The sequence below is a fragment of the Salarias fasciatus genome, chromosome 11, assembly GCF_902148845.1.
Source record: "Salarias fasciatus chromosome 11, fSalaFa1.1, whole genome shotgun sequence".
NCBI lineage: Eukaryota > Metazoa > Chordata > Actinopteri > Blenniiformes > Blenniidae > Salarias > Salarias fasciatus.
This window is the reverse complement of record NC_043755.1, coordinates 5,592,303-5,614,426: the sequence shown is the minus strand read 5'-3', so window position 1 is coordinate 5,614,426 and position 22,124 is coordinate 5,592,303. Positions and strand designations below refer to the sequence as shown.

Below are 22,124 nucleotides of genomic sequence, written 5' to 3'. Positions count from 1 at the left end.
TCTGCCATTTTATTAGAAAAAATATGTATCTTTATGCCAAATTCAGCCATTTACAACTGTAAGAACGTTAATGGTAATTATGCTAAATCCATATGTAGAAGTGTTTTGAAAATGGGGAAATAAAGCCGCTTGTACGTATGGTCCGGTGTAGTCTGAGATGGTATGGTCCTCTCGGAGGAACAGAATGGTATCGTCGACCTTTACGTGATGACGTAATCTTTTTGAATGCGGAAGTGGTGAAATGAGAAGTCGCGGTGGGTGTGAGCAGTTTGATTTACAGCCTTTAATGGAGACAGCAGGCTGTGAACCGAGTCACTAAACTACAGAAATGTAAGTATAAACGCTTGTTGATTGAGCTGGTAACAGCTCGTTATTGGTGAACTGCGGACTCGGTGCTGAAGTTGGTGTAAAAATTGCTCAATGTCTAATGTCCTGTGAGCCGCCGTAGTTTAGTTACATCGTCCTGGTTCAGCGAGTTTAAAATAAAAGCGAGATATTTTAATTATTAATATGAAGACCTGGTATCTAGGCGGAGACGTGGTGGTGTGTGTTCGCATTTTGCGTGCATGAAAATATGAGGGAAAGTCAAGACAAGGTGTTCCTGTGTAGACCTCACCTGAGGAGGAGAGTGGAAACCTCTGTCCTCCACACTGGGACATGCGTTCAGAAAGAAACAGGAACAAAAAAAACACCAGTAGTGGAGAATGTATCAAAGAGGGTATGTTTGCATTGAGTTAGTTCAAAACTCCACAATCACCTGAATCTACTGCAAAAAGAAAAGAAACAAACACTGCACAGATAAGTTAAAAGCATGACAAATGTCCACAAGTAAAAGACTTTAAGGAGATGTGGGATTACCAGAAAGAGGGATATTTTTCTGGTGTTTCTTTAAGTATGACACCAAACACACAAGGAAACTAAATTTGCCAAAAACAAAAAAAGTATATAATCCCATTTTTTGGAAATGTTGGAGATGAGCTGCTTTGGACTCAGCTGTGGTTACACCTCAAAGCAGAACCAATATGTTACAGTTTTGTGTTGAATTTTAATACCCATGCAGAGGAGGATCAGAGGTCTGGAGCCTATTCCAGAGTTTTTTCCCCATTTGAAGCTTGCCACTAAGATTTATTTATTCATTTATTTTTGGCTAAATTAACTCATTCCAGGCATACCTTATCTCTAAGTGGGTTATCAGAAACATGCACAATCGAGGGGGACACCAGAGAGACATATTAAACAATTTCTTGAGAATGGAAAATAGAGACCACACTGACAAGCAAAGAAATATAGGCTAATAATTGAACAAATCAAGCAAAAAGAACACCTTATAGGAAAAAGCAACTGCAAAGGAAACTGCTATTGAAAGTCACTACTCTTCAAATGATGAAATGTAGCTGCCAACATACAATGACTTCTGATGCAAAGAGAGTTTTGTCTCCTATGAATGTGGTTATCCTTTGGCCTGCTGTCTCAAACAGATTGAAGGTTCGAAGTTCACAATTTGAAATGTGAATATTATCAATGAAATATATTTTGAAAGTATTATGATCAATTGCAACGTTAAGCCAGACGTTCATGTTGCTGTTGTAGGTCTCTTTTTGACTGCATGAAAAATGATTAACTGGAGCAGAGTTTGTTGCAGTGTATTGTGGTTGTAGGCGCTGTGTGTGTTACCGTTCTTGCGTCTGACTTGCATTAATGTTGGGTTGATGAGTGTTTGTGTGCCAGCAGAGCCATGTCTCCCGATGAGCTGGTGTACCTGGGAATTCTTGCTGCCTCCATCCCCGTTGGATTTCTCTTCCGTTACCTCAGTGAGTATTCAAGTTTAGTTCAAACAAAATTAGCAAAATATTTTTTTATCTGCTCATGATACCACATGGAAATAACCATCAGAATGCTAAAGTATTAAACGGGGAAGCATAATGTTAATTAAAAATGATGGACCATTTATATAGAAGGTAAATGAAATGTTGAAAAATAAATCATTTTCTTACAATAATGATGTTGATTTTCAATTCCTCTTTCCAGATTCAGATGAAAAATGTATTTTCTTTAAAGACTCCTGTTAAGTAAAGTATAAAGAAAGTGAATATTAGCAGCCTCCAGTTCATTGTTAACTTTTAGCTGAGGCCTTGTCATTTTACAAGTCCTCATCATTTTTAAAAGAGGGCTTTTTATGATAAAAGATTCTTCATTTTTCTGTCTGATATACCAGCAACACTGCCTTTTCATTTTGCAAATGACCTGTCATTGTTTTTGCACCTCACAAAGGAACGACTGGATCAACCAGATCAGGAACAAAATCTGCTGTTACCAAACTAAATTATAATGTGAAATGTGAATTTTCAGCTCTATCCAGGTCTTTGTTCATGGTGTCAGTAGTTTGAAAGCAACTGAAAGAAGAATTATATGTAATAAAAAAAACAAAAACAAACATATTTTGTTTTTCTTTTGGTAATTAATAGGATAACTTTGTTGTATAGCAGCCTCTGGGATATTTTTAAATGTTGGTCACTTATTATTGCAATGTATTATTGCCAAATAAATCAATCAATCAATATTATCTGAAGTCTCTAAATGAGACGTTTTCATGTTGCCTGTCACATTTGTCTATATTTATTCCAGTAGGGGAAGACCGCATTACTCGGAAATGAGAAACATTTGCATATTTGCATTTTTTAATGCAAATATTCAGGTGCTCTTGCCTCCCCGTGTCGCTGTCTGGTGGATGGTTGTAGGAGGCTGATCAGTGTAATTTTTCTGTCACGGCAGGTCCGCCCGTGAAGCAGGGAGCAGCTCTTCTTCTGGGTCTCTCCATCACTATCGCCACCTGTCACATCCACACACTCCACTCGCTGGTGACGGTGATCGGAACATGGATTATTATAAGGAGCAGCTGGCGGTGAGGCATCAGCATCCGCAACTTCACAGACCTTCAGAGTACCACACACTCACACACACACACACACACACACACACACACACACACTCAGTACAAAGGTCAGAAAGGGTGCTCAGCTCCAACTGAAGTGTATTGACTAATCTGTCAGTTGTGTTCTCAGATATAACAAGTAATGAATCTATGAAGTCTAAAATGTCAAAAATGTCCTGGAGAATAAAATGGTTGCATGAAAAAGTTAAAAACAAAACACAAAAAAAGCAAGTGTACTGTACATCACATTTGACAAGGAGAATCGGTGATTCCACCACCCGTCTGTCATCCATAGCACATTACACAACTGATGTAGCCACTAGTGACAGTCCACACCACAGACCCCCAAATTCAGAACCAAACAAGATATTTTTGTAGATCGTGTGAAGATGACCTAGAAACTCACTCAGTCAGTACTTTTCTCTGTCTCCCAGGCACGCCCCGGCACTGAGCCTCAGCTGGACCTTCCTCTACCTCCTCTTCTTTCGGCTGATAACTTGGTTCGGTCTGCCGCCTCCGACTCCCTTTGCCAATGCTGTCCAGCTTCTGCTCACACTGAAGGTAAACAGACAGACATTCAGAAAAAACCCACACTCCAGAGACATCAGTAAATCCCATTCTAGGTTTTGCATGACTGTAGACGTCTCATGTGTTTTCGTTTTGCTCTAAGATGGTGAGTCTTGCCAATGAGGTGCACAGCTTCCATGTGGAGAAGAAGAAAGAAGTGAGCTCTTTTGCGAAGTCCCCGGTCATCGGCGGTCTGGCTCAGGAGCCCTCCCTCTACGACATCCTGTCCTATAGTTACTGTTATGTGGGTATAATGACCGGTAAGTCTGTGCAGATGTCTTCTGGGAGAAATACAGGTGGAAGGAAACTGTGCTGAAGATGTTCAGTCCCTCCAGAATATTGGCAGAAATGTAGCAGTTCACTATTTAATGGAAAAATCATCACTGTGCTGCAGAATTAGTGGGAATTTTATATTCTTGGATTTTTTTGCATTTAGTAAATTAACAGTATTGACCTAAAGATTTATATTGTGCGCCACTGAAGTCAGATAGTTGGTATAGAGAAACACTGAGTCCACATGCAGAAGCTCATTAAGTAATAGATAATTTCCCTGCAGCTGTTTTCATAAAGTGTTGAACCTTCACAATCGTAGCAGGTAATGACTGATTTTCTTTTTCTTCTGATTCATCAGGATGAAATAGTTTGCAGTTTTGTCAATACCCACTTTCTACTGCAAAAAAAAAAAACAATGAAAATCAATATCTCAAGTGTTTTTGTTCCTTAGTAATCCTAAATAAAGCTGCGATATCCTGGATGGACTGGATATTAAACGTCTTTTCAGAGGAGGCGTTGTGTTGTGGGGGCTGTTGATGTTCATTTGCTTTTTGCATGAATCTTAACTGTTGTCTCTCTTTGTCTCACTTTCTGCCACTTCTGCAACATTGTGAGTCCACATTAAATAAACAGTACTTCTCTTGACTGCCACTTTTCATATATCTCTGTTTGCTCTGCGTCCCCCGTTCGCCCCCTCCGTCACCACCGTCCTCCACTGCTCCCCGTCGTGTCGCGCATTCCCGATTGATCCATTTTCTCTGCCACTGTCCTGCATTCACTCCTCTTGTCTGATCCCTCCGTCCTCCCGAAGGCCCGTTCTTCCGCTTCCAAACGTACGTGGACTGGCTGAACCAGCCGAGCCCGATGGCTCTGCCCGGCTCCGCGCCGTGTCTGCAGCGGCTGAAGCTCGTCCCGGTGTACGGAGCGCTGTTTGTGGCCGTCAACTCTGTCTTTCCACTGGCCTACGTCCGTACAGACGAGTTCTTGGATCACAACTTTTTCTTCAGGTATTATTACATTACATCACCGCCCTATAGTATGGTCAAGAAAGTAATTTAATTGCTTGTCAATTTTAGAAATATAGTCCTGCAGTCACTTGTTTACTAGCAACGAGATTGTTGGACAATGGACTGGCGGAGAGGACAAACACTGTTGTAACTCATCGGCTGTGAAGTGATTAATAATAAACACAGATGGATGATTGTCTTGTTCTCTCCCTCACCAGGTTTTTCTACATGGTGGCAGTGTTCTTCGTGTTCAGGATGCGTTTCTACGCAGCCTGGTGCGGCGCTGAAGCTGGCTGTATCAGCGCCGGCCTGGGCTGCTATCCAGAAAAGGCTCTTTCCAAGCCCGGAGGTGGACCCACCGTCAACTACAGGTACACGATCACAGGAATAGCACCGACACCAGAGGAGAATGTGTCAGGATTTGCACCTGTGTGAATAACAGGGCGGTTTTAAACTTAGAAAAGCGTACTTATTGTTGTTGTCCAACTGTTTTCATGCCAGTTTGTTCTCTTCATTTTTTTTTCTTCCTGGCTTTTTTTTTAGTCCTGATCCCTCCTCTGAAGAAAAATATGACTTCAAAACTATCCAGAACATCGACTGTTACAACACAGACTTCTGTGTGAAGGTCCGGCACGGCATGCGCTACTGGAATATGACCGTCCAGTGGTGGCTGCATCACTACATCTACCCCAACGCCCCCTTCAAAGCCTACACACTCAGGTAAAGTAAATAATGAAAACACAATGTCCTACAACAAAAAGATATCATCGCCGTCTTCATGGTTAATGTGCAGATTTGAAACTCCACAGCCTGATTCATCGTGTTGGTCAGTTTTTTAATCCACAGAGGAGATGAGTCCGTCGGTCTTCAGCGTCCCTTCTGTCTGTTTCCTCCTCCCAGGGCCGGCTGGACCATGTTCATCAGCGCCTACTGGCACGGCCTGCACGCCGGGTACTACCTCTCCTTCCTCACCATCCCGCTGTGCATTGCCGCCGAGTCGGCCATGGAGGCGTCCGTCCGAGCGAAGCTGGGCCCCCGCGGGCAGAACGTCTTCGACTGGGTCCACTGGTTCCTGAAGATGAGGGCCTACGACTACATGTGCATGGGCTTCGTGCTGCTCAAGGCCTCCGACACCGTCAGCTACTGGACGTCCATCTACTTCAGCATGCACGTGATCGCCGTCTGCTGCATCGTAGTGGGACGGGTGCTGGGAGGAGGCAAGAGAGACGCGAGGAGAGCGGACAAGGAACAGAAGAAAGAGGGAGAGAAGACAGGCGACGTTAAGGAGAAAACTGGAGAAAAAACAGACTGAATGGATGTACAGTAAAGTTCTTGTGGGATCATTTCTGGGGGCGAATGGCATTAATTCAAGATGAGAATTATAAACCTTTACGGCACCGTCACTCATGTTTCTGACAACAAAGCGTCATGCAGGTCCAAGGTGACTGCTTTTGAGAAACATCAGATCAAATTTTATTCAGTCAGTCTTAATAAACCCAGTGAAGTTCATGTAAAAACTTAAATTTTAAAACTGTGAATACCGCTCAGTGAATGTTACTTTTATATTCAGAGGAGAAAAACCAACCTGTAAAATCTAAATGTGCTCCGAGTATTTTTAGCTGTATTCTAAAACACCAAGTCACATTTTAAGCATTTTGGTGTGTATTTCTTCAGAAAAATGAGGTGTTTGACAAGTCAGCATGTTTTATCTGATGGAAAGGAGACCAACAAAGCAATTTAATTAATGTCACTTCAGATTCAATAACTCAAAAAAAAAAAAAACCCTCAACAGGTGATGCTCGACTTCCGGTATTACATTACGGTGTCTGTTCGGATGAGTAGTGATGTGATTGTGACAGCATTGACTGTCTGACAATAGAACTGGTGAAATTAAAGCTTGTTTACATATTAGGAACAACGAACAGGTCAAGTCCAGATCACATTTCAGATCCTGCCTAATTACATTACAACCTCTTTTTTTTTTTTTTTTTTTATCATTTTCATCAGTCCTGTGAATTCACAGTGTGTCACTGGAGTGGCTTTGTTTTATTTTACCTGTAATTTTGCAATGTTTCAGATGGCAACAGTCTGTTCACTGCCAAACTCAAATGTCTGTTGTGCTGTCATCCACTGTTCGGGGTCGGGACCAAACGTGATGCGAGAAACAGCAAGAATCGCGTCGTAACTCTAAACTGCCAACAAACGTCATTTATTACAGAACAGCTGGGGCTGGGCGATACTGCCAACTCTGGAGGTTTATTTTTCTATGCTGATTATTTAAATCTAATTAAACGACTGGCGGTAGAAGTGAAAACTCTTTCAGTATTGTTCATTCAATGAGACCAAAGGTGCAAATCTGTTATACCACATGCGAGTGACTTTTGTTGTATTTAAAACTAGAAATGTAAGGATCGATACTATAAAAACATTGTTCTAAAAAGTTAATCTTTATACTGATTGATTTATCGCCAAGCCCTAGCAACAGTAAACTGTTTACAGTTGAGAAATGTGCAGTGGTTTCACTTCTGTCTTTAAAACTGTGATGATTCTGTTTCTTATGGGAATATTTGAAAGGAGTGTTAACAGGACCAATTTGAGACCACTGAGACCACCTGATGAGCGAGTCGATTTGTGTTGTGTCATTTTCCTGCTCCGTGCCAAAACTTTTCCCTCAGAGAACTTGGTGTTTTTTTTGTTTTTATTTTACGTTCCGTCATGACTTATAAAAATCTTTCCGTTAACTCCAGACTGTGTGTTTCCAGCTTTTGGCTTCAGGAGCTGCATCAAATGTAATACTCCCTGCTCGTTCCAGCGTTACATGTCGAATACATATCAGCACTGCCTCACCTGTACTTTATTAGATAAGTTCTTGTTTGGAAAAAAAAACAAAACAAAGGCTTTTGTCCTGTTTGGTCTCTCAGTGGTTGGACGGGAAAATTATTAATTCTGCATCAGTGAACACAAACAGACCTGCTGTTACCTGACAACACTGGTTTCTTTATGCTAAGAGCCCGTGTGTGTGTGTGTGTGTGTGTGTGTGTGTGTGGTGATCTCTATCCGTCAATAAAGCCTCTTGTTTTTCCTTCCTTATGAACTCCTTGTTGAAAAAGCATTTTGTTTTTATTATCTGATCAGTTTGCTTTTAAAATTCATGCATTTCTTTCAGTTTCTGGTACAATGTTTACTTGAACTCATTAAATAATATGAATTACTTTCTGCACATATCTATTTTCTTCTTCTGTTGTACTTAATGAATAAAGAGCAGCCAACACTTTGGAAAGAATGGGTTCAAAGTATATAAGGAAGTACCTGTGTGGTTAATGACAGAGGGAGTAAAGTCCACGAGGGGAGGAAACAGGGAAGTGATTCCCGGATTGTCAACATTTCCTCGGTGAGAGCAGCTTCACGTCTCTTGATTCTGAACAAGAGGACAACAGGACTAAATCTGCATCTCAAAGATGGACGGTGGACTCCAGAGAGAAGACCCAGGTGAGCTGAACGCTGTTTGACCTTTTTCTTCACATCATATTTGAAACGCTGGAACTAAATGTCACTTTGAGGCACTGCCCGGACTGTTTGACCGTCGTTCACAGGTGCGAGTTACTTCAGGGAGTCCCTCAGGTTGAGAAGGCGTCCCTCAAGGGTCAGCAATCAGCTGAACCGGGACTCCAGCTCTGACGAGGATGAGGAGGAGGATGAGGTGGACGGTGAGGATCAGGCCCGGGAGCTGAGGAACACGCCTTTCTCCATGGCACTGAAGAAGGCGGTCCGGTATGAAACCAACAACTCATTACTTCAACAAAGAGTGAGCAGGATGTTTTAAAGTTATGGATGAAGTTCAGCCACTGAAAAGGACAAATATGTGCCTTAAAACGTGATTTCACATCCACCCTGACATCTTTTATGTCACTTAATTGGACTGTTCACTGGGAACACCAGGTCTGCGTTTTCTTTTTAAATGTTGATTGATTGGCCTAAAGAAACAGATAAAGGAGCACATTTTTCATTACTCATTACTCTTTATTGACACTGCTTTGATCCGCCTCCCTCTGACCTGCATTTATGTCTTTTATTGGTGTGGAGTTGGAGAGAAAGACAAAGGGTTTATATAGAATAAATCTTGGCCGACCCTTGACCCCACAGTTTGCAGTAAGGCTCCAGTTCCCCCTGTCATTGAACTGTAACGTGCACTATCAATAAAAAAATCACTAGGAGAATGCTGAAATCTGTAAAAAAAGCATTTGTACATCAGACATAGTTTGCGGCTATTTTTGCGATGAGATTGAAGTCCTATGAAGGGATCTCATCCCCAACACTTTGAAGGGTGAGAAAAATCTTTGTCATTTCGTTGTTGTTCTTCGTATCTACTATTACTTGTTCTAAGCGTGTTGATTAGTGAACGAATGTGTGGATTGCAGACAGGCGCAGCTGATGAAGATGCCTGTGGTATCGAGCTCCAACTCCTGGAAAATGAAAAGGTCCAAAATTTTGCGTCAATTAAAAAGCAGCGCCAGAGATGTTGTTGGCTATTTGACTCTGTGGGACAAGACCCTGCAAAAGATTGGAGGTAGATATTCAGGACATTACTGAAGCCCTTCCCCTAGTTTTTATTTTCATGATCTAAACTCCATTGATATTATTTTGCATTTTGAACTGAACTCCAGCTTTCTGCTCCCTGCAGGGAACTTCGGAGGTGGTGTCCAGTCTTATTTTTTGTTCCTGCGGTTCTTGGTGGTTCTCAATTTTCTTTCTTTCTTGCTGCTTGCGGCTTTCGTCATAATCCCCAGCATCATCTTCAGTAGAGTGGGAACCAGCTTCAGCAACACTTCAGGTACCTCAGAATTTCATCTTCCTTCAGCACACTGGGAACACACGGCAGAGATGCACTTCAGTGCTCCGCTTTCTCGTTTTTTTCCCCACATCGTTCTCTCCAATAAATGCAGAAAGCCTTCTCACAGTTTGATGCAACAGTTTCCAGGCAACAGTACTGTCGTAGCAGCTGATCTGATCGTAGGAGTAAATGTAGAGACAGCAGAGGCGGTCAGAGAGTTCCCCTCAGAACTCAGAAAATAAATGTTCACCTGCGCATCAGCAGAGCATTAAAATGTTTATTATATTTTGTGCAGAGACCCTGAACCTTTGTGCTGACTGTGCAGCTGAATGCATGGAGTATGAGCCCAATCCTCAAGGCCTGAGGATGTTCTACAGTTACTTCCTCGACTTACTCTCAGGAACGGTGAGAAGCTGCAGTGACCTGCAAAGACATACAGAATACGGAGGTCATGCAGAAGGTCGACGCATCGGAAATGTTTAATTTGTTATCTACCATGTTATCTACCATGATGTATGCATATATATCATGCTGCCAGAAAACAAGCCCAAATATAAAGAATAACTAGTAACACTAAGGCCTAGTTTTTTTGAAAAAAAAATATAATATGTTTATATTATATGATTCCCGTCCAGGCCTCTGGACTTCAAACACATTTGATCTTTTATCAAAGCTTTTGTTGAAAAGTCAGAGACGTGGCAGTCGAGCTGAGGGCTACACGATCTAAAGTGAAGGACTATCTTAGTGCATCTAATTTGAAAAGTGGAAGTTACTTGTTGCAACACCTGAAATTCTCCATATTGCATCAAATTTAAAGAAGTTGCAGCTGCTCAGTGACCACATGCTTTCCACCTGATGAAAGAAATCTTGTCCTCCATTTTCAGCATTTTATGGAGTATACCTATCTGTTTTACGGCTACTACAGCAACACAGTTTTGGAAGACAGAAACTTTTCCTACAACATCCCCCTAGCCTACCTCTTGACGGCAGTCTTCTACTTGGCCTTTTGTCTCGTTTGCATCATTGCACGGCAAGTCTTACTCCAAACTCTCCTCGAGTCGCATCAGTAATTTCAGCTGACAGGTTAACATTTAAAAAGCATGAATCCAGTATTCGGTCGCCTCGACTCACACCTGTGTCCTTCTCTTTGACTGGCCGCTCTCACGCAGCATGGGGACCGCAGCTCGGGTTGCCGTGGTAACGGGAGGCAGCACCGTGGGTAACTACAGCATGATCGTCTTTTGCGGATGGGACTACGGTTGCTTAGGAGACCGAGCCACCAAACTGAAGCAAAGAAACGTCCTGTACCGACTGCAGGTCAGAGGGGAGCGACCCTGCTTCACCCGAATGCGGTGGCCACCGTCTCCTCTGCACTGAATCACCCACACCTAGCTGCCTCTTCATCCCAAGCCTGTCTCCCTCTGCCAGGTGGATCTGGAGGAGGAGGCCCTCAAGAGACGGGCAGCTGCTCGCACCCTCAAACAGAGAGTGCTGCTGTACTCTCTGCGTGTCGCCATGTTTTTCGTTGCACTCGGGCTCATCATTGCAGCTTTTGTTGGCATCTTTGAAGCAACCAACTTCAGTCAGGTAAACTACGAAAAGAAAAAGTGCTGCTTCAAATGCGACAACGGTAGAGCTTTGGATGACTCTGCTGTATCTGCCAAACAGGAAAACAGGCAAGAAGAAGGGTTCCTCAGTTTGCTTTTGGAGTATCTACCATCCATCGTCATCACAGCTGGAAACTTTGTGGTGCCAATGCTGTGTGATCAGATTGCCTTAATAGAGCGATATACCCCCAGTACTACTGTCATACTGGCTCTACTGAGGTTTGTACTGGCACCTCTGTGGTAACGATTATGTAACATCGTTTGATTTTCATTCTTTTCTTCTGAAGTTAACTTTATTGTTGAGAGACATTAGAGAAAGTGTTAGTCTGCTCAAAGCCAATGTGGAAACAGCCCAAGATGGTGAGCACTCCCTGTGTAAATCTGACAGTCCCATTTCAAGAGGACAAAACAGAGTGACTGTCTGAGCCGGGTTGTCTTTAGTCTACTTCACGCTGTTTACACAATTAGACCACTGTGGCGAAATGGGCCGGAGCCGTCAAAGGGAGCGAGCAGGAGTTTGTCTCACAAAATGACGTTAAACTGCCTTGAAAACATGTTCAGTCCTAATATTCACAAGTGGATGAATATATACATGTGTTAAAGGGCAAGCACTCATTTAGTGTTTGTTTTTTCAGATTAACATACAGTTCAGGTTCATGACTTATAATTATCATTATATTTGAAGTTTAGAACTTGGAGATTTCTCATTGCAGGGATTCACAGGGTTAAGATTGATTTATGCATATGAACAAATATGTAAAAGTATCATTAACTGGAGGAAACTTACAGAAAACACGGCCAGTCAATGTGATCTCTGCGAGGGTGACTAAAGCAACATGGTAAAAAAACAGCGAGTGAGATAACAGATGACGGAGCAGTGCCCGTCTGTGGCTTCATTTATGAGGAATTTGAGAAAGTTGAGAGCCGAAAGCACAGAAACAGCTAATAAAAATGTCCCTCAGAGAGTTACTGTTGAATCAATTACTGCACAGTGCATTAGTTACATTTTTATTCTTTAGTTTAAAAAAAAAAAGATGAGTGCATGACTCAGTGTTTGAATCATTGGTCTGCTGAAGTGAAGATTGTGTGTATATTCGCCACTTGTGATGACGCTTTTGTCTTCCAGGGCTGTGTTTCTTCGTCTGATGAGTCTTGCCATCCTCCTTATAACTTTGTGGCAGCAGATCACCTGTGAGGGCGACACGGAAAGTCAGAATTGCAAATTATGCCTCTACAACCATGTAGACTATCCGGTAAATGTATATTTAATTAAAGATGTCTTTTCATTTTGCACCTCAGGCCACACAGCTTTTGAATTTTAATGCAGATTGTGTAGAAGAGCAAGTAATTCTAGTTTCTGTTTATTTGTTGATCTGTACATAAAACACATAAAATGATGTACATTTATTTTACCTTGTACTTCATGAGTCTTGTTTTTTTTAACATCTGGTTATTCTATAAGAAACCCATTTTTTTCTACCTTACAATTGTTTCTTTAACTAAGCTGTTTATTTTTCATTTTACTCATTAGTAAAACGCCAGATGCATAAAACTGGTCTTAAAGATGCAGTTTTTTAATCTACTGATGTCACTTATGTACCTTTTGTGGCTGAATCACTGTAACATCCAGTTTGTCTTTTACTTAATAACTACCTTTAGCTTGTGTTTTAGTTGGTATCTATCAATAGCTCCAATCTCTTTTTGTGTTTACTATTTAAATCAAATTTACACTGTGCCTTTACCATTCTGTTGACACAAACGTTCCCTGTCTGTTACGTGATGCAGTGCTGGGAAACACGCCTTGGGCAGGAGATGTACAAGTTGACTTTGTTTGACTTCCTCGTCAGCGTCGCTGTCCTCGTCCTGGTCGAGTTTCCACGCAGGTCCTGTCAAACTGAACATCTGCTCTGGATAGTCTGAGGGTTGTCAGGACGTGTGGCGTGCGTATGAGCCGCGGTATTTCATACTGACGTCCAGCTGTTATTTCTGTGCCTGTTTACCAGGATGGTGGTGGACAACTGGTCCAATAAGCTGGTTCAGTGGTTTGGTCGTCAACAGTTTACAGTTCCCGCCAACGTCCTGGAGCTGGTTTATGGGCAGACAGTGGTCTGGACCGGAGCTCTTTTTTGCCCTCTGCTTCCTCTAATCAGCGTCGTCAAATTTGTCTTGTTCTTCTACTTCAAGAAGGTGAGGCCGTAGCTTCAGCACAGCTCAACATCATAAACCTGAACTGTTGATTCTGTCAGTCTAATTCAGTTTGTCACTTTTACCCCCAGATCAATCTTTTCAATAACTGCCGGCCAGCACTGAGGACATTTAGATCCACCACCTCCACCGTCTTCTTCCTGATGGTGCTGCTGATTGGCTGGTGTTTGGCCGCGGCTGTTGTGATTTACAGTATAGCTGAGTGAGCACTCATCCTTTAATCTAAGACTCATAAAACAGTTCCCTTTCCTGCTGGTCACTTGTTGAATACTGTATATTCCCTAACAGGATCCATCCATCGATAAGTTGCGGGCCTTTCCGTGTCTCCTCCAACATTTGGTCAATTGTTCCCAGCTCCATTTTAAACCTCTCTGAAGTTACACAAGAGTTTCTCTTCTTCATCGGCTCGCAGGCCTTCGCTATCCCTCTGTGTGTATTATCATGGTGAGTCCTTCTGCTTTATGCAAATATTATTCTCTGATATAGATTAAATCAGCTTGTATGTTATCTGGTACTGCGACACTCGTCACTGTCCGGGTGTAACTGTGTCTCTTTTCTCCTGACAGTGTGGTGATGTGCTACGTCATAGTTTTAGCTGCTGCCTATGGAAAAAGTGTTTCACTACTAAGAAAACGGCTTAAAATGGTAAGCTGTTGGTATTTACTATTATTCTCAACTGTAACGTTAAGCAGTGTTGACCTTTCTGGTATCTGTTTTTGAAATTGTGGCGATAAATTTTTGTTTTTACAGGAAGGCCGCGACAAGCAGTTCTTGGTCAAGCAGATTGGAGAGCTGACTCGGAAACTTCAAATACCAAACTCTGAATGATGCTGAGCTATTCATGCAGATTAAAGCAGCTGAGAGAACGTGTGTACATAACAAGCTGCTATAAGTTGTGCAATTAAGGTTTTTCCGGACAATGATGCAACAGAAATTTATTTTGACAATAATTTTTTATAAGGCAGTGCATTAAATTGAGATATTCTAAAAGTTGTTTGGGACTTCTTTTAATTCCAGTATGTTAACAAAATGACCAAGAACTTTTGAAGCAGGTTTGATCCAAACATATTCTTTAAACTTAGGTTGCATCTATTGGTTGTTTGAATTGGTAACGCATCCCATTGCATCTTCAAGCACAAAGATTCCAAACCCTTGTAATAGGAACATACCTGTAGAATCAGCTTGGGTAGTTTTGTGGTAATATTTATGACTTTAACATCTATGTCTAATTTCCTCCTGCGTGAGTTATAGTTTCTGTGTATCTAACAGAGCATGAATTTATCTTCTGTGTCTACTCCATCCAAATAGGGAGTATAAGAATAGTCTATCCCAGTGGATGAAAGATAGGTTACATGCTGGACAGGGCAGGTCTTCAAACTGGAATAACGGTGGTTATTTTTCAGAGTATCCATAAAAAAAAAACTGCTGAGCTGGAAGTTCTGCAAAGAGACTTCAGATCATTATAGTAGCAGAAAAGATCTGTCATAGCAGGCATGCATGAAGTCTTCTGTGTTAGACAGGCTTACAAAGTCCAATCATTTTTTATGTTAACCAGTTTAAATTACCTTTGTCAGGATGTACTCAGTATTTCAGCATCTGGGCGGAGTGTATTTGTGCAAGATCAGCCACACCAAGCAAAAGTGGTTTTCTCCTCTGAAGCTGTTTTCTCAAGACATCGGGACAATAAACCCCATTTTGATTTGGTCACTAATTTAAGAGTGACTGATTGTGGCGGTGGGTTTTGGCTGCTCTCTTCAGAGGATATCATAAGATCCGCACGTTTGATTTCTCAGAAGTTTTATGAAGAACCTCTCATGATGCAACCTGAGTTGTTGGAGGCTGAGGACCTGCTCAACAAATTAATAGTTTCAAACTTCGCCAATGGAATCATCTGTACCCCTTAAAGACATTTGAGGCACATGGAAGGACTTTATTTTATCTGTTGGTCTTTGCACGGAGACAGACTGTTCCTACCTCTCCCCCTGAAGCGCTGTGGTGATATTAGAGGGCCTGCAGCGCCCCCTGGTGTCACAACAGAATTATTGCTTCATCCTGGCGTCTTTGTTTACTTCCTGGTTGAGGAGACTCCTTCCTGTGGAGGACTGCAGCCTGAGGTGAGAACAGCTTCTTACACCTAGCTGGTTCGTGTTCGTGTTTGAAGCCACTTTTAATGCTTGAAACGAGGAAATGTGAGTTTATATGAATGGGGGGAGTTAAGTGTCACGCGGCTGCATCTTTGACACCAAGTAGTGGAAGAAAACAAGCAGAGGCTAAGCGTTAGCTTTACTGTTGGAAGTAAACGAGACCAGCAATAATAAAAATAAAAAAAACATTCGCCTTTTAAACGTCTCTCTTCTACTCTTGTTGGTTTTACTCGGCTGTTGACTTCCTCTGGTTTAGATTTACACGCAGACACGCGTTTTTGTGGAACATTGTCTCCTCGGAGGAGCTGTTAGCTAACCTGCAGTGTCCACTGTCTCCAAGGCGAACATGAACATTCTTCCCAAGAAGAGCTGGCACGTGCGCAACAAGGACAATGTGGCGCGCGTGCGGAGGGATGAGGCTCAGGCAGCGGAGGAAGAGCGCGAGGCCAAGCGGCGCGTGGAGCGCGCGGAGCAAGAGGTGACGATGATGATGATGCTGATGCTGATGAGGCATATTTTTGTAGCCACGTGCCTGTCCTGTTGATTTGTGTTTTGTAGCGGGAAACCTGTGTGATTTTACTTTGTGCCTCCACCTCACTGCTTCCTATGTTTTAGTCTATACATTTATAAACATAGCATATCTGTAATTGCACAAACATACTATCTGACATATTCACTCCATTAGCTGAAGGGAAAAGGTGCAGTCGTGCAATTTGGTCTTCATCTCCATCCATCCATCCATCATACTGGATGAGATCCTGTTCAGGGTTGCAGTGCTCACAGGGAAAATCATACAACCACTAACACTCCCAGTCACACCAAAGGTCAGTTTAAGATCATAAATAAATCTCACCTGCTTGTTTTGGACTATGGGAAGAACCCCATTGAAACTCCATACAGTAAGGCCTGGCCAATATTTGAACCCATGCCTTTTTTTTTCTTATGTGATATCAATCTCAATTATTTTGAAGCATAAATAAGGATAATTTCCAGCACTGGGCAGCAGGGTGTGAGGATTCTTTCAGGGAAGGAGAGAGGAGCCACCAATCTACATCCTGCAGGCTTTTTTACTTCACTTCAGTGCAGCTGCAGTTCTAGATCTTACAGTCGGTGAAGGTGCTGCCAGGGAATCCGGTCAACTCAGCCAAGAGTCAGCTAACGTTTGTAGAGACAGCCTATGTTGTGGATTTTTATTTAAAAAGTATCCTAGGCCAGTTGCGATGCAAAAGAAAAACCCCCAAACATATATTCCAGAAAAAACGTAAAATCTTCAGTTATATCCACTCTTGGTTTTTGAAGTCTTCAATCGTAGTTCTCCTCGGAACAATCGGGCAGAGTCGAAGTCAGAATGCAAAAAGAGGACTTTATTTCCAAAACCCCCGGCAGTCAGGTAGACCAAAAAAAACTGACGCGCGGACCGCTCTCCGCTCCATCTATTTATACTATTTTCTGGGAGTACATTGCGTCTCATATGACTTTTCGTCAATGAATGTCTCGTCGGCAACCTTTTCAGGAATCCTGCTTTGAAGGTGTGGTTATAATTAGTATATTAGTAACTGGAAGGTGGGAAAGGTTCCACTTCTCACTGGACAAAATTCATTTAAACAGTGTCAAGTAGAAGTGAAGATGAGGATCATTGTTTCTCCAAGGTAAATGATATGTCGAAAAATGCCTCATGATGACCAAAAAAACCCCCAAAACAAAATATATAAGATGCTTTTTTCCCCCACATCTGCTCAGAACTGCACCACTCAACCTGAAAATTTATACATTGTCAGATTTTGAAGTAGACAATCCATACAAAGAAAAATAAACTTACTTGAACCTGTCCATTACCTGTGATATCATTCTTTTTGAATTGACATTTTAACTAACACATTTGTTTCACAGGCACGTACCGAGTACCTGAGAAGGAAAGCCCGAGCTGCTCTTCCGTCTGCAGGAGAAGGAAGGGATGAAGATAACGATGACGAAAAACCGAGTGGCGCTCTGGAACATCTCAATCTTTTCCCTCTGGAGGAGTCCTCAGAGAAGAAAGGCAACGAGGAGTATCTCAAAGAGAAGAGAGAAGAAAAGGTGAGACCATCCTAGTTTTTGCCGGTTTCATTCCATTAAAATGTGGGTGAGATGACCTTCCTCCTTCCATCAAAGAGAGGATATGTGTTCACATGACTGAAACTTTAACTCCTGCAGATTCACAGGTTTATCACACACTTAAAATCATTAGAGAAGATCTGAACTGAATATACAGTACTGCACAAAGGTTCAGTTGTTTCTGAAAGAAACCTTTTTGCCTTAAAGCAACACTAAGGAACTTTCAGTTTCCGTTGATTTTGGCGGCGCCAGTGGACAAAAGCGGTAGTGTTTTGCCTGAACAAATACTACAGTTCCCATGAGGACTAGTGCGTGGCGTCATAAAATGCTGCTCCGGTTGGCGCGCTGTAGGACTGAACTCGCCTGCATTTGTTTCCAGTGGCTGTGTGAAGGATGGATAGCGACGAGGTAATGGATCTAATGGTGGCTAAACGATGTTATATCATAATGTGACACATGCCGTGTGCAGGGTTCCTACCACCCTCCTCACAGTTTCTTAGTCCAAGTGAAAGCAATACTGACGCCCTCAGCCCGTGGCAGAGGGGTCATTCAACTCGTTGTAAGTCGATGTATCATTACAAAAGATATTAAAATGTTTTATTAAGGTTGAAAAGTTCCTTAGTGTCGCTTTAAATAAATTGAGACAATTTTATGGAATTATGTTTATTTTTATTTATTTGTTAAAACAGTAAGAAGTATATATAAATAGTAAAAAATCTAATTAACAGTAGAGATTAGAAGCAACCACAAGTTTGATTTGACCTTTTTTTTCTTTCTTTCTTTGTTAGGAGAAACAGGAGCGAGCCATCGGCCTGCTGGTGTCTTTAGGGCCCCAGCCGGGGACTGAGGTGACTCCGTGGTACATGAAAAGTGACCAAGAAAAAGAAGAGGCAAAGAAAGAGAAAGATAAGAAGAAGGGAATAAGCGAAGAGGAGCGAGAGAAAAGGGATCGCAGATTGAAGGATAGTTTGGACCCTTTGAAAGACATGAAGAAAGCCCTTGCTGTAAACGAAAGAAAGGAACACAAGAAAAAAGAGAAAAGAGACAAAGGGCCGAAGATGAGCAGTGGAGAGAGGTAAGAGCATCGGCAATTCTGTGATTAATCAGTTTCCTCAGAAATCATCATGAAAAAAATGTCCGCGCGGTGTTTTGCAGCTCTATAGAGAGGCTACGAGCAGAGCGGTTACAGAGGGAGGCTGAAGAGCGCCGGAGAGCCCAGGCTCTGATCGAACAGAGGAGCGGCAAAGGCAAGGAGCCCGTCAGGGAGCTGAACGACAGAGAGCGGCCCTACAACACTGCCTACTTCCCTGAGCTGGCTCGGAAACGACAGAGGAGGGATCGGGAGAGCTGGAGAGACGAGATCTTGAAGTCTTGAGGATGACCCAGTGGTACAAGACTGGTTTTTATAGTGATGCTGAACTGGATGACATCTGAGCCTCTTTACCAACGTCAAGTCTCCATTTTTAACCCTCCTCTTGTATTTAAAAAAACAAAAAAAAAAATCACCATATCAGTGGTCCATGTGGGGTTTGTGGGGTCTTGTTCAGCTGCAGTGTTTGGCTCATGAGCGCATCAGCAGGGCAGATGGTTGCCATCACGGGGGGCTGGAGGCCCAGGCTGTCAACAAAGACGACACTGTGTGAACAACTGTCAGCACGGCCGTCGAACCGAACGGGCCTCTGAAGTGGGAGCACACTGCACGATCAGTCAGTTTAGCCATTATTTGATAGGTGGAGATCAATCTGCAGTGATGTGTTGACATTCAACTAACTTCTGTTATAGTTCAAGTGAAAATACTTTTATATTTTCTCCTTCCTGTCTCTTTAAATATTTAAGTTTTTTCCAATTTTTCTGGTGTAAAACAAACAAAAAGCTGTCTGTGTTGGTGACGAGAATGAAATAAATTGGTTTGAATTAATCAGCAAGTGTTTGAATAATTGTTTTTGCTGTTACAGATCCTTTCATCAGAGACATTTTCACAGGAGGAAAAGCTCATTGACTTCAGGCTGTGATGCATTCGGCTGCTGTGAAGTCGGGTTCCTGGTAATCTTCAGGGTGACTCAGTCATGCAGTCACGGCTTGCTGTGGCATTGTTTATGTTCCACAATGATTAGTCAAAAGGATTAATGAAGAAAGGTTTTGGAATTATTTTTAAAAATGAGGAAATGACTAATTTTCTGAGGAAATCATCTAAAATCTCATAATTGATATTTAAAATGATTTTTTTTTATGAGCAATTGTGGCATTGTGGTAAAATCAAGTGTTCTCACAACAGTATTGACATGTGTTCTGCCATTAATTTGCTGTGATGATGAGCTGTTATATATGAAGGGATGTTTCAAAAAGACTTGCCACAGGTGAAAAACAAAGCTTTATTGGAACATTTTGTTTACAAAAGTGGTACCACAATAAATCGGGTTATGTGTATCCCCTTGCAGACTGAACTTACAGCTTCCTTTTGATGATTCACACAATCCAAGCTTGTATAAAGTATATGCATACCGTGTATGTAAGTCCTATTTACATTTTTGAATACGTTTATATTTTCAACATTAAAATGTTATAGCCAAAAATACTGAAAAAATGTTTTTTGATCAGTCTGCACTTTTTAACCGATTTCACTGGATAGAAATATACAATAGCTTTACATGTTTCCTTCTATATATCTATATATCTATATATCTATATATCGCCTTGTTTATTTTTCATAATAAATACATTTTTCAGCTTCTGAGTACTTCAGTGAGTGAGCTCAAGGCACTAAGTGCCACACTTGTGAGCAATAATGAGTTACTCTTGTAAGTAAGTAAGTAGGTAATTTTTATTTATATAGCACCTTTCATAGGTAAAGAGAAAGTTGTCGCCGAAAGTTGTCGAGCAAACCAAGCAGTGCGCTGCTCAAACGGCCGTCACAGCGGGGCATCCTGGGCGGTGCGCCTCACGGCCTCATCAAGCGCCCCCCTATGGCTCGGCGCCCTGGGCAAATGCCCCGGATGCCCAGCCTAATCGCCGGCCCTGAGTCCACCTGTTTGTGCGGGTCAGTATTCTCGCTGCGGAGTTTTGCACGAATTGCAGCTTTGAAAGCTCCTTCTTGTTCAGACATGAGAACAGGCTGTTGCAGCAGTCTAAGCGGGAGGAAACAAAAGCATGAATGATGAGCTCTAGGTCGGTGCATGATACCATTTTCCTGAGTTTAGAGATATTTCTTAATTGAAAGAAACTGTTTCTCGTCAGCTGCTTGCAGTGCTGCACTAGAGACATGTCTTTGTCGAAGAAAACACCCAAGTTTCTAAGGCACGAATTCGCGGACTGCCCTAAGTCACCAAGGTACTGCTTGATCCCTGGAATTGAAACATCAGGGGCAACAATGAGTGTTTCAGTTTTGTCTGTGTTGAGCTGAAGAGAATTTTCACTGAGCCATTGTTTTATTTCTGCCAGACAATGGAAAAAGGAATCGAGCTTCTGTATCCCATCCGGCTTAAAAGAACAATAGAGCTGGATGTCATCGGCATACAAGTGGTAAGAAACATCCTTGAACCTTTGGATGATCTTACTGAGGGGGATCAAGTACAGTAAAAATAGGATAGGGCCCAGGACGGAGCCTTGAGGCACCCTACACCCAAGATTCATGGACTCTGATTTTATGGACTCTTGTCTTCTTTAACAAAACAGCAGGTTCATAACATTCATCCTAAACGTACTTTATGTTTACACACTTGTAAAAATAAGATGAAATAAACAATGAAACAGTAAAGTTTAGTAGTTTATTGACAACAGGTCCATCCTGTGGAGTGAATTAAACAGGTGACAATTTAAGTTTGCTAATGGGAAGTACGAGTACAAGAAATGCCAACATTATTATCTGGAGAAAATAATATTAAGAACATGCAGAGAATATACACCAGGGGTGTCAAGCATAAGGCCACACGGCCCGAAACTGCAATCCGGCCAAACCACCAAGCAAATTCTAACATTTAGAATTATTTTGTATGTGGCCCATGAACTAAACTGTCTTTGCAGCCTGGACTCCAAACAGAGATATTCCCACTGTGAAGTGAGCGTTCTAACCACTGCACTCCTGTACCAAACACATGGAAGAGCCTTTCTGGAGGGGTGCAGGTCTTGAATTGGGGGGAGTCTAACTGATTGTTATGAATCCTGCCAAACATTTTTTTTTACCATACCAACATTTTTGCCATACTTTTTTTTCCCTCTTCTTTTTGCATCATCAAGTGTGTATTAGTCTCACGGGTGCTTTAAAAAAAATGTACATTTGAAAGGAAACAACGCTGAGTTTCTCCCAGGAAAGGGCGGGGGATTCCTGTCATCCTTTACCAGGACATCTCTGTAAAAACCCAAATGGGAGATATTCCCCCGGATTAAAAATCCAATACAAAATCAATATAATCCTACTTCTTAACATCATGAGCCTCACGTGGGAATGGCATTAAAGACACGCTGCGC

General features: G+C 42.0%; 3 protein-coding genes across 4 annotated transcripts; all 3 read left to right on the top strand.

Annotated features, from left to right (window-relative positions):
* Positions 1-209: 209 nt before the first annotated feature.
* mboat7 (membrane bound O-acyltransferase domain containing 7) lies at positions 210-6,938 on the top strand. Its single transcript, XM_030103764.1, has 9 exons — positions 210-330; positions 1,732-1,811; positions 2,773-2,902; positions 3,367-3,493; positions 3,603-3,759; positions 4,584-4,779; positions 4,998-5,150; positions 5,323-5,499; positions 5,680-6,938. The coding sequence occupies exons 2-9, from the start codon at positions 1,736-1,738 to the stop codon at positions 6,089-6,091; spliced, it is 1,428 nt and encodes a 475-aa protein (XP_029959624.1). The 5' UTR covers positions 210-330; positions 1,732-1,735; the 3' UTR covers positions 6,092-6,938.
* A 1,227-nt stretch (positions 6,939-8,165) lies between these two features.
* Positions 8,166-14,405, top strand: tmc4 (transmembrane channel-like 4). Its single transcript, XM_030103738.1, has 16 exons — positions 8,166-8,268; positions 8,373-8,550; positions 9,198-9,346; positions 9,461-9,610; positions 9,906-10,015; positions 10,495-10,640; positions 10,780-10,927; positions 11,039-11,197; positions 11,279-11,436; positions 12,344-12,470; positions 13,003-13,100; positions 13,221-13,404; positions 13,494-13,624; positions 13,711-13,866; positions 13,989-14,067; positions 14,173-14,405. Exons 1-16 carry the CDS (start codon positions 8,238-8,240, stop codon positions 14,248-14,250), a joined length of 2,082 nt encoding a protein of 693 aa, XP_029959598.1. The 5' UTR covers positions 8,166-8,237; the 3' UTR covers positions 14,251-14,405.
* leng1 (leukocyte receptor cluster (LRC) member 1) lies at positions 12,454-20,197 on the top strand. 2 transcript variants are annotated; one of them, XM_030103788.1, is made up of 6 exons: positions 12,454-12,458; positions 14,472-14,474; positions 15,907-16,044; positions 17,457-17,642; positions 18,449-18,735; positions 18,816-20,197. In XM_030103788.1, the coding sequence occupies exons 3-6, from the start codon at positions 15,913-15,915 to the stop codon at positions 19,033-19,035; spliced, it is 825 nt and encodes a 274-aa protein (XP_029959648.1). In that variant the 5' UTR covers positions 12,454-12,458; positions 14,472-14,474; positions 15,907-15,912; the 3' UTR covers positions 19,036-20,197. The 2 variants fall into 2 exon arrangements, with proteins under 2 accessions (XP_029959648.1, XP_029959647.1); XM_030103787.1 differs by lacking the exons at positions 12,454-12,458; positions 14,472-14,474 and adding an exon at positions 15,507-15,536 and having other exon boundaries at positions 18,816-20,195.
* The last annotated feature ends 1,927 nt before the right edge of the window (positions 20,198-22,124 follow it).